This window comes from Coenobita brevimanus, chromosome 74 (assembly GCF_032717465.1).
Source record: "Coenobita brevimanus isolate Jiangsu-jjx chromosome 74, ASM3271746v2, whole genome shotgun sequence".
Lineage (NCBI taxonomy): Eukaryota > Metazoa > Arthropoda > Malacostraca > Decapoda > Coenobitidae > Coenobita > Coenobita brevimanus.
In genome coordinates this window covers 9,149,551-9,161,700 of record NC_137027.1, presented here as the reverse complement: position 1 = coordinate 9,161,700, position 12,150 = coordinate 9,149,551, and the positions used below count along the sequence as shown (strand labels likewise).

The following is a 12,150-nucleotide window of genomic DNA, read 5'->3' as shown; positions in this document are numbered from 1 at the left end:
TAAATGATCAACATTTATTTACCAATTTGTATACTCTACTTGACCCTTTTTTATGCATAGTGATGTTCCAAGAGGTTGCATGTTTAAAATGCTGGAATGATCAGGAGGAATCATAATTTTCAAGACGACTAAAAGGGTCTGTCTATCTATTTATCTATTGCAAGACGCCTCAATCCCGTTTGGGGTGGCCACAAACAAACCGCCTCCACGTCGCCCTGTCCCCCGCCATTTCACTGCCCTACTCCCAACTCACACCCCCCTCTCTCATATACCTCTCCACCCCATCCCTCCATCTCATCCTCAGCCTCCCCCTCCCTCTCCCCCCCTCCATCTCACTCACATACACTCTCTTCGTCAGTCTTTCACCCTCCATCCTCTCCACATGGCCAATCCACCTCAGTGTATTCCTCCTAACGCTTCCTATCACATCCACATCCACACCACAACGTGATGTGACTTTGGGAAATAAATTTTTTGGATTTCACCCAACCAATTAGCCATATAACATTGCTTTCAACTGTACCTTATGTGCAGTCTGATATGTATGGTAAAATCTGATTAAACATTTCCCACACAAATGGAGAAGTTACTGTATTTTATTCACAGTCACCTCACGACAATAATATTAATCATAAGGAAGAGATACAATATGACAGAGTCATGAAGTCTATTAACCCCTACGGAAGGGATAATTACTATATGATAGGGTTATGAAGTCTCTATTAACCCCTTTACAAACATGTCTTCCCTAGCTGAATAAAATCATCTGGATATGGAAATAATAAAATGAAAAGTAAGTCACCAGATTCAGTGATAAAGTTACCATAGAATTTGCTGTTGACTGCAGCTACAAGAAACCAGCACAAAATTCAGGTCAGCTTCTAATGATGTTACAATGCCATGTTAGTGATAAATGTTTGAAGGCAGGCACACAGAACTGCAGCCACATTTTACCTTAACCGAGGAAGGCATTGGACTAGAAGTAGTGTCTTGAGGAGAGAGCCAAGGATTGAAGGAGGAAGGAACTGGGCAAGAGTGTCGAGAATTTACAGGAGGGAAAACACTGGTTGGGGTAGTTGAAGCAGATGAATGCAAGACTGGTGGATTCATGGAAGACAAAGTGGAAGGGGGAAACAGAGAATAACGAGACAAGGTTTTGTCTTTATTTCCTTCTGATGTGGAACTCACAAAAAGAGAAACTGGACGTGGCAGAGGAGAAATGATAGAATTACTGGTGACTGGATTACAAAAGGAGGCTGCCTGAGATGTGACCGACTGTGTATTCATGTCATCCCTGAAAGGATTGGAAGCAGTGAATGAACCATAACCTGTGTCAGGGTATGCCAATGTTGCTAAGCTTACAGATGTAGGATTTGTGTGACTAAACTCCCTGTTTCTACCAGTAAAGCTTGATGTGTTGAAGGAAGAACAGTGGGATGGGAAAGGAGGGACAGGGGGTGGTGGAAAGTCAGCAACAGGCAAGCTCTGGAGGAAGGAACCACATTCATTTTCAGAACTACTACATGCTCAGATTTTAATACAATTTTAACCCCTCCTTTATGACATTTTTTTTATATTAATCAGGCTACCATCAAACAATTTCATGTACGTTAGGAAGGCCCTTTGTTGCGAAGGGGATTATGATGGTTTTACCTCACTCCCAGATACAAAGTCAGTCCTAAAGTGAATAAAATCATCTGGAGAGAGCATGAATAAAATTTTTACAATACTATTTATCAAACTGAAGGGGTTAATTTAAAGGTTATTCTATTCTGCACTGATACATTTGATGACAGACGCTGTATTTAATTAACTTAAAGGAAATAGATATGTCATAGCAAAACCAGCAACTAAACCTTGAAATACATATGGTTATACACTCTATGACTGAGATGCAAAACTGAACTATGTATAATGCATCAAAAAAAGAATAATTATCATAATATACAGTAGAAGAGGCAAGAAAGTTGATGAGTATGTTTTGATATCACAATGCTATAAATTTTTCAAATAGAAGAAATCTTGTTTATTAGGATGATATATTGGTAACAACCTTCCTAATAAACATTTCTTTATTTGGGTGGACTTCTACTAATGATGACGAGTCCCTTGAATCCACTGATGTGCTTTTCAATCAACTCTTGCTACTACTAGACAATTTTATTCAGCTCAAATGATATGTTTCTTGCCAGAGGGATTAGAATACTGCACTCACTAATCCCATCAGTACCAGAGATCCTTTCCAAGTTGAATAAAATTGTCTGGTTATCACCGGATTAAAATTAAAAATACATCATTGGACTCGCATGTCAATGTGCTATTAATGTATACCCACATGTTGGTGTGTGCTCACCTTAGGCTGGCTGTGGTGGAGTGGAGACGTGTTGCTGGGTGGGGCCGGCATGCCCCATGGGTCAAGACCAGTGGAAGTAGGAGGAGTGGAAGCAGACCGAACACCTCCGCCATTAGCGCCACTATGGGGATTAAAATTTATATCTAGAAGATCATTCATGGCCGACAAGTCTTCCTCCTGGTGCCTCTTCTGCTCCCTGCAGTGAAGAGATCAAAGCTCAACTCTTATCACTTCAATTATATATTTACAAGAATGCAGCAGCATCACTTTTTGGCAGGAAACTCAGTCACAAGTAAACACAGCCAATGTCTAAGCCAAACCGTTCACACTGTTCCAAGTCTTATCATTTATCTGTATTTCCTTTATTCCACACTTCCACCCACTGCTCGGGAATTAGCTGGTTTTGGCACTTAGTTTAGTTTCCGGTCCATAGAAAACTCAGCTGTACCACAGCCAACCTCATTATATGGATTTCTTGAAAGGAAGCATGGTATCATTTCAGCTACTGGATTGAATTAACTGACTGCTGCAGCAAGCTATCTCATCAACTAAATATAATGAATGATACAAGCTCTATCCTATACTTAGTAAGACTGCATATCATAAACTTTATGCTTAACCCTCTGAATCCAGGTGACATCCTTTCCAACTTATTATTGCTACAACCAGATAATTTTATTCAACTTTTTAAAAAAGTTTTTTATCCATCCATCCATCCATCATCCAATCCTATGTTGCCCCATGAGAAGCGGAGAAGCCTGGAGTTAGGCAAGTTGGTCTTGACATTTAAGATGAGAGTGATCAGCCTCACTTATCCCTGGGTGGTATTACATGAGCAATAAACTCCAACCACCCCTTGGATATAAACCTACACAGGCTCAATCCGATTGGAGCACCTTAATTACCCACTAAACCACCACACAAAATAATTTGGTTACATGGTTACCACCCAGCGTAATATATGGTTTCCTGGTGTACAGGACATCATCTGGCTTGTCACTTAGTGTAGAATCACCCATAGGCAGAAGGAAGGGGAAAGAATGAAGGAAAGAAAGAAGAGGGAGTGTAAAGTCACCCGTAGGCAGTGACTTTACACTACGTCGTCGTAAGAGTTTCATACTGTACAAAAATAAAGGTGAGTGAGGTGAGTGCAAGAATTATTGTGGCACAAGTTTATTGAGTGTTGTAGGGAAGGTATATGGGAGAATTATTACAAGTAAAATAAGAGAGAGATCAGCGGTCCTAGTGAGTGATGAACAGGATGGCTTTAGGAGTGGCAAAGGATGTGTTGATCAAATATTTGCAGTAAAACAGATAGTGGAGAAGATTTTGTGAGAAGGACTATAAGGTGTTTATGGCATTTATGGATCTGGAGAAAGCATACAACTAAGCAGTGTGAGAAGGATTGTGGAAGGCTTTGCACATTAAAGGTGAAGATGGTAAGTTGCCAGGTGCTGTCAAGTTTTTATGAAAGTGGTGAGGCATGTGTAAGGGTAAATGGGCATCTAAGTAAATGGTTCACAATCAATTGGGCGTACGACAAGGTTGCGTGATATCCCAATGGTTGTTCAATATATATATATATATATCTATTGCCAGACGTCCTAATCCTGTAAGGGGTGGCCATTTAACTTTGAGTTATATGTTTTACCGGGAGGGGTTCTAACCCTCCACCAACCCACTTGTTGACACATAGGGAGCACGTATGGTTTGGTTATATGGTTACCACCCAGCATTGTATATACTGTATATATATATATATATACAGGTAACTCGCACGGAACACGTGGGTTTCGTTCCTACCGTGCCGTGTTAGGTGCGAAATCGCGTATATTTAAACTACTCCGTATTTTGCTCCCTAGATCCCCCAAATGTGTTGTTTTGCTGTTATCTGTCACTGGTAATCACTAGAAAGCACTTTAAGTGGTTAGAAGGTTTATTTAATGTTATAACTCACAAATACAGTACTCCAGAGCAAAACTTCAACACACAAATACTGTACGTAAACACAAGGAAACATTCCGACGCCGATCATAGGTAATCATATAAATCAGGTTAACTGGTACCAGTGCTTTAACTTACAAGTACATACCAGAACAGTACATATTTAACTTAGAAATGCAGTACTGTGATATCGAATGATTTCAGTACATAATCTGTTAGGAATGGCTGGAAAAAAAAAAAAATGTTATGAATACATTTTCACCTTTATATGTTTATGGTAGTTTCGAGTTATTTTTTACGTTATCGTTGTGCCCATGCTTGGAAAAGGGAGCGAAAGAGTTGAATTTTCAGACCTAAATGAGAAAACTGCACGTCCTCCAAGGCTAGACTCTGCCACGGGAGAATAAAGTGAAGGGTCAGTCCAATTAGCAATAAGGAAGTTGTGTCACAACTTCCAGCTCCCACACCACGAGAATGGCTAAAAATAGAATCGTAATGCAGTTTCAGAACTAACAATAAGTCTAATTATTACGAATACAGATACAAAGCAGAAATAAATACGTTTACAGACAGGGAAAACGTACTTCTTCCGTCATAACATGTTCATCTTTCTCTATCATTTTACGTTCATCTTTATCATTTTACCTTGTTATTTTCGCAATATATATTGCTGTCTCGTAAACAGGGTGGTTGAGTGTGTTTTGCAAGGGAGGAAAAAGGTTGTATTTTCTGTCTGGGTCGAGATAATGGGTGTAACTATGAGTGGTTAGGCATGGCCACAAGCGAAAAAAATCGTACATCCACTCCTCACGATAGCAGGTGGTGAACTGACAGATGATACATTAGAGGGTGAAGTCAAGGTCAGTCTCATGTCCCAGATTTTCGTTCACTGCCCGAAAGTTTTCACAGTTTTCTACAAGTTGCATTGCATCAAATGATCCAAACCATTGCAGCAAACCTGAGCAAATAGGTAAAGATACCAAGACAAAAATGTATTTTTCTCTTATTATAAGTCTTTAACGAACAAACAAAAATGGCAATATTCCGATGCCAATCATGGGTAATCATATAAATCAGGTTAACTGGTTACAAGGCTTTATTTAATGCTTTAATTGCTTACTAGTACATACCAGAACAGTAAATATTTAACTTACAAATACAGTACTGTAGAAAAGCAGTACAGTAAGAGTTTAACGAACAAACAAAAAAGGCAACATTCCGACGCCGATCATGGGTAATCATATAATTCGGGTTAACTGGTTACAAGGCTTTATTTAATTATTTAACTTTATTTAAGTGCTTACAAGTACAGTACATACGAGAACAGTAAATATTTAACTTACAAATACTGTACAGTACTGTGGAAAAAACGAACAAATAAAAAAGGCAATATTCTGACGCCTATCAGGTAAACTGGTTATAAGACTTTATTTCTTGCTTTAAAGTTATTTAATAGTACTTTAAGTTGCACATAAACCAGAACAGTACAGTACTATAAATATTTAACTTACAAATACTGTGCTACTGTACTCGGGAATGTCTCACTCACTGAATAATTTCTCGCCTAGATCGTCACGTAATCAAAACAAACCGCGCGCTGCGGTGACGTTCGAGGATTTGATCTTTCAAAGGCCTATCCTGCGTTATTTTGTAGTTTTCATAATGGTTTTTTAATCTTACGTTGTCTTATATGTATCCCAGCCCTAACCGTGTATAATTGCGAGCGCGTTCCATGAGATCGTGTTTCGTGCGAGTTACCTGTATATATATATATATATATATATATGAATGGATCTGGTGATGACGGAAGTAGAAACACGAGTAAAGGAGAGAGGGATGGCATTGGTAATGAATGGTGATGGATAGAATATCTCAAATTTGTCGTATGCTGATGATGCACATATCAGACAAGAACTTGGTAGACTAGTGCAGAGTTTTGCTGATGTCTGTGAGCACCGTGCCTTGAAAGTAAATGTAGAAAAGAGCAAAGTGATGGAAACTGAGAGAGAGAAAGTGACTCCCAGTGTGAAGTTACAATGAATGGAGTGAGACTGGAATTGGTAAGAGAGTTCAAATACAGGGGTACAGTGTTAAAACAGAGAGGAAAATGTGCAAATTAAGTGGAAAGTAGAGTAACACAAGGAAGGAAAGCAGCTGGTGTTATGAAGGCCTTGATAAGAAACACAGGCTTGAGCGTTGCAGCTGCACGAGGCTTACACAAAGGAGTGTTAGTGCTAACTTTAACATATGGATGTGAGACTAAGATGTGGCATGAAAATGAAAAGTCATGAGTGACAGCAGTGGAGATGAGACTGCTGACGAATGTATGTGGAGTTCAGAGAGTGGATAGGATACAAAATAATGTGATTTGTGAAAGATGCAGAGAGAGGAAGTCCATGGACACCAGAATTGAAGAGAGTGTACTGGGATGGTATGGTCATGTGGAGAGAATGGATAACAATGAAGTGGTGAAAAAGGTATATCTGAGCGATTCTGAAGGAGGGAGGAGACAAGGTAGGCCAAGGAGAAGGTGGAGGGATATGGTGGATAAGTGTGTGAGGGAGAGAGATATGGAAGTCGATGAGACTAGGAGACTGACAAGTGATCGACCTGGCTGGATGAACGTTGGGAGAAGCGCATGACCAGGGATTTGGCACCCCTTTTTAACGTGACGGCGTTTGGACTGACTCTATCGAAAATGTTTATGTGAAGCTACAGAATCTGATGAAAGTATTTGGCATATCAGACTGAGCCAGGACTCCGGGGGCTTGAATGATGAGTGAATGGAAGCGTGGCCCATTGGATTGGGCAAACTTGGCCTTTCTAGACGTTGTTACTCCTCACCACGCCCCGACGTTGGAAACGAGGTCCGGATGATGATGATGATTTTCTACCTGAAGGGGGTTTCCTGTGACCACCCAGTCTGATGAGTTAATCCCAAGCCAAATGAAATTGTCAAGAGATGGCAAGAATAAAAGATATTCCTGGGCTCCATGGGTTAATTATGCCAGTACAAGCATTCTGTTCCTGGGAGATAATTACAGTGATCCCTTGGTTACTGCAATTTTCATTACCACTGCAGGATGAAAATCTGTCCTCCTGATGTCGTAGTGCATCTTTCGGCTTGAAAACATCATTATCACATGTTTGAGCTACTTTCTGTTGGCAATGATTATGCAGTGTCTGTGGTTTCTGACAGCTCTGAGGGACTCAAAGATGAGACCCAACTCAAGGCGTTAATCCCAGGTGGTGGAGACCACTAACTCTCTACCCTCTAGCCTTGGAATTCCTTACCTCAAGTCTATCTCCATGTCTCTCTGTGGTATGTACTTCTTCTTTACTGTGCCCTCTGTATCCATTTCATCATTTTCTAATTACTTAACTGTGTGTGTTTCTGGTACTGACCATAACATTATGTGTGCATTTAGTAGGTCTAAACTGTCATAGATGGGAAAACTGGGGGGAAAATTTGGGCTTACACTTGGGGTGTCTGGTACCAATAAGATAATTCCCATTGATTCTGTGTGTTCATTGTCATGCAATTCTATTACACATGCCATGTTAGGTACCAATTATGAGCAATAACCAAGGGATCAGCATATATGATATGATGAGTAGTGTTTCAATGCAATGTGTAAAACGTACTTGAAATCTTCTTCACTCTGGGTGATGGCCATCTGCAGTCGGACATCATCAGAGCGCTTTTTTTGTTCTTCCTGCTCAGCCTCCTCTTTGCTCATGGCCAGAGCAAGCTGCAGTTGTAATTCCTCCTCACCTACAGTCTGGGGGCGTGCTGCTTCCAGCTCTGTCAATTAGTAAAGATAAATATATAAATAATACTGTACAGAAAAATGTAACAGCCAATCATCATTACCCCTTTGGAGGCATAAAAGAGCACAAGGCTAGCCAATCATAGTCGGTACCATTTTAGGCTACAGGACACCACCCTACATCTCTGGTAATATTTGCATGGTAGTTACACACCAACCACTACCTGGAACTGAACTGTGGTGTTAACATAGTCAACCCAACTAAAAAAAGTAGGGAGCAGCAGTTCCCACATGGGAGACTGCACCCTGCCAGGTTGGACCAGGGTCCTATGTGCAGGATACAGGGCAGTATGAGGAGGTTCTGTTCCCAGGCAGGAGTCACATCTGCTTCTCTTCACCCACGGAAACAAATGGCACCACAGGACGTCCCCCAGTCCTCCGCAGTTACCATCTTCAACTGGGGTTGGGTGAAATCACAGATGACGTGTGTCCAGCTTGTAAAACAGGCCACACAACATAACACACATAAAGGAGCACTGCAGGGCATATGCCACACCAGGACATAGACACAACATCAACAGTGCACGGAAACTATGGGACAACCCCACAGGAATGGTCACTTACCTGTCGTCGACAGGTCTGCTTGAGCTGACGGAACGGGGTTCAGCTACAACAACTCCAACCTTAAGACCTCTAACACTATGACAGCGAGGTGCCAATCACATCCCATGCCAATTAGTATTCTTTATTAAAGTAACTGCTTTCTAACCACCATCCCTCTATTACTCAGTTCTAGTTATTCATTCATCTTGTTAATCATTTCACAAGTGGTTTCCATTAAATAAAGAGCACCATATGGCACCTCCCAGAATATCATTCCTTTGTGTTCCTCAACTACAGAAAGAGCTAACAACCACTCTTACATCCTCTCAGTGCTTAGGTTCCACAGTGGTAGGTGCTGGCAACCATCATCCACTCACTTGATGTAGTACTGCCTGTTTATTTGTTCACCTTTATTATTTTATTTCTGTGTCTGCTCTCCCTTCTTCCTACTTCTTCCTTTCTTCCCTGTCACTCTCTATTGCTCCATTTTCAACTTCAGGTGGCTCTACACTAAGTGCCAAGTCTATTGGTTTCCTGCAAGCCAGGAAACCGTTTACAACAGGGGTAGGAAACCTTTCTCCTATTAAGGGCCATTAGGATATTTTTAACATCATTCGTGGACCATACAATATTATCAACTTAAAATCAACAGTAGCCCACCCAATACATAACTGGCCTATATATATATATATATATATATATATATATATATATATATATATACACACTCAAACCTCGATTTAAGGGACTAAATGGGGAATCAACTTGTTCCTGGCTTGAGAATGTCCCTTACTTGAAAATGTCCATTGTTTTACCACATATAAAGACAATTTTATTATGAAATGCAAGGACTGTTTCACTTATCTTACTTATTTATATGATTATGAATATTACTTTACAAGTACTGTATAAAGAAACATATTAATGTTTCAAGCAGTGAGCTTTTTGAATGGCCCTGTCCATTTGTCAGGTGGAATATGGAGTCCTTTAAATCCGAAATCCCTTAAATGGAGGTCCCTTAAATCGAGGTTTGAGTTTATATACATATTTGTTCATGAGTTTATAAAACTGCATTTATGAACTGCCTTGCGGGCCTGATCAAATGGTCTTACAGGCCTTATATGGCCAGGAGACGATGTTCCCCACCCGATTTACAATAACCAGATCACGGGGGTAAAGTGGAGCCTCCTATGGTACCCCTATTAACTGGGTGGAGAAATGCAACTGCAGCATCCACCCAGGAACCAAATCTCCACACTTTTCCCCATGCCTTGTTAAAGCAAGGCACTGCCAAAAGCAATGGAACATCAGTTCACTGCACAGGATGGTCCTCCAGGGCCAGCTGCTTGCCAATGGTTGATGGATGTACCCAGCCAGACACTGAGGCTGATAAATAACAATCTTAGGTCCCACACTACATACAGTATTATTAAAATCCTTTTCAACCCTGAAGCATATAATTACAGCAACTATCTTTTTTTCAGTCATATTACCCATCTCAGCCACATCACCTTCATCCATTTGCAATATTCTCTTAAGGGAGCCTCCTACAGATACCTTCCCACTTCACCCCCCCCCCTTTTTCTTACAGATACCTTCCCACTTCCCCCCCCCCTTTTTTTCTTACAGATACCTTCCTGCTTCCCCACCTCCCTTTTTCTTTCCTTCCTTGTAATACAGGCACTTTTGCAAAATCACTTATTATTCATGCACAAAGACCATCCAGGTTCTTCCTAGATCTTTATTATTTTGTCACTATGATGAACAGACAATGTACAGGTACCACGTACCTATAAGTTTACTAGCTCATCTCATTTATAAAGGCTCCAACAGGCTTGCATGCGTCAGCCTTGATCACCTACTGATGGCTCACCACGCAGCTCAATTTCTGGCAGCATCCCTATTCAGTTCCTTATCCCTGAGGTCACACTCTATGACCCTGTCCCAGGTCTTTTTTGGTCTGCCACTCGTAACTCTACCCTCAACATTCACACCTCGCATCTCCCACACCCAACTGTAACCCTCCATCCTCAAAGCAAGCCCCAGCCATCTCAACCTACCCCTTCTCATCACAACACCAACACAACCAAGTCCCATCCTTCCTCTCAATTCTTCAATCACAATCCTAGCCCCCAAGGACTCACATTCCTGGATGCACTACACATCCATCATAATTTTTGTATGTTTGGGCCTATGAATATTCTTTTCATTTACTACCCAGGTGTCACTACCACACAGCATTGCACTCCTAACATAGGCCACATACAAGGATCCCTTAGCACACAGGGAGAGCCCTCTCAATGTTAGGAAAGCAACAGCTCCCTGAACTCCTTCCAGCCACTCCTTACCCTAGCCACAGAGCCAGCATCAGCCCCACCTCAAGCACATACCATGTTCCCCAAATAACAAAACACCACATACTCAAGAGACTCTGTAACAAGATCAGTGCTTTCATGCCTGTCAATCTCTACATGAAATCAACATTATTTAAAAGCCTACCTCTAACACCACAACATCTCTAATGCACCCACTTTTCACACACACTGCACAAGATGGTATTACTTTTCACACCTTTGAGGCAAATGCTATCATTTTTTTTTCAACTGAACGATGGCCTGGTTTCAGATGAGTACTTACGAGGTTCTAAGCCCGAGGGTCCTTCCTTTACTCCATACGCATTTCTTTCATTCGGCCGGGAAGAACTGGTTACGTATGTCTGTCAGGAGAAACACATTTCCACATCAATGTGCTGATGACTCGTAAATCATACACTTCATTGCTATAACTTTATACCTGATAGGAACACAAAAATATTATGTGGTTGGGCTTTCCATAAAATCATGTAATTTTACATTATGTGGCAGTCAAATGAGGCAACAGTCATGACAAAGAAATATTTTCTAACATTCACATAATTATCTACAGTACCTATGTATTTAAAAAAGCACAAACTAAACAATTATATACAAATATACAATTTGTAAAGCAGTGCCATTCGTGAAGGCCCAACATTTTCGCAAACTAGTACTGTACTTTGAAAAGTCTAAAATTTCCAGTTATCTAAAACCTGGCTGGTTTTCAACAAGAACTGTCTTGGATTCCTGTGACTCATCACACCAGGAATTAAAATGACTTCCTGAGTACCATACTCGCTGATATTTAGTTCTAACCCCTGTTACTTATTACAACGGTATTTAAATTAATCTCTGAGAACCAAGCTCACTGACTCTCTGAGTCCTGATATTTGTTGGACAACTATTTAGCCAAACTGTCTTGTGAGAAATACCGGTATGGTACGATCCCCAAAATAAATGGTAAGTACAAATTTTTACAATACCCCTTACTTGAAACCAACACTGATACTGTTGTAATTCTCATTCTTATATCAAACCCAGGATTATGAAATGTCAAACAATATACACTGTAAATAATGAGCAGTGATAGAGGAAGTAATAACGAGCTGAAGTATATGACAGCCCT

General features: G+C 40.6%; 1 protein-coding gene across 7 annotated transcripts in view; it reads right to left on the bottom strand.

Moving 5' to 3' along the window:
• The window catches only part of lqf (epsin homolog lqf), a 61,166-nt gene that overhangs the window by 27,564 nt on the left and 21,452 nt on the right, over positions 1-12,150 (bottom strand). For all 7 annotated transcript variants that reach the window (XM_080278509.1, XM_080278513.1, XM_080278516.1 and 4 more), the window contains 3 exons: positions 11,308-11,386; positions 7,943-8,102; positions 2,354-2,474 (listed from right to left, as the gene is read on the bottom strand). In XM_080278509.1, the coding sequence (XP_080134635.1) occupies positions 2,354-2,474; positions 7,943-8,102; positions 11,308-11,386 (360 nt within the window). The remainder of the gene's footprint in view (positions 1-2,353; positions 2,475-7,942; positions 8,103-11,307; positions 11,387-12,150) is intronic.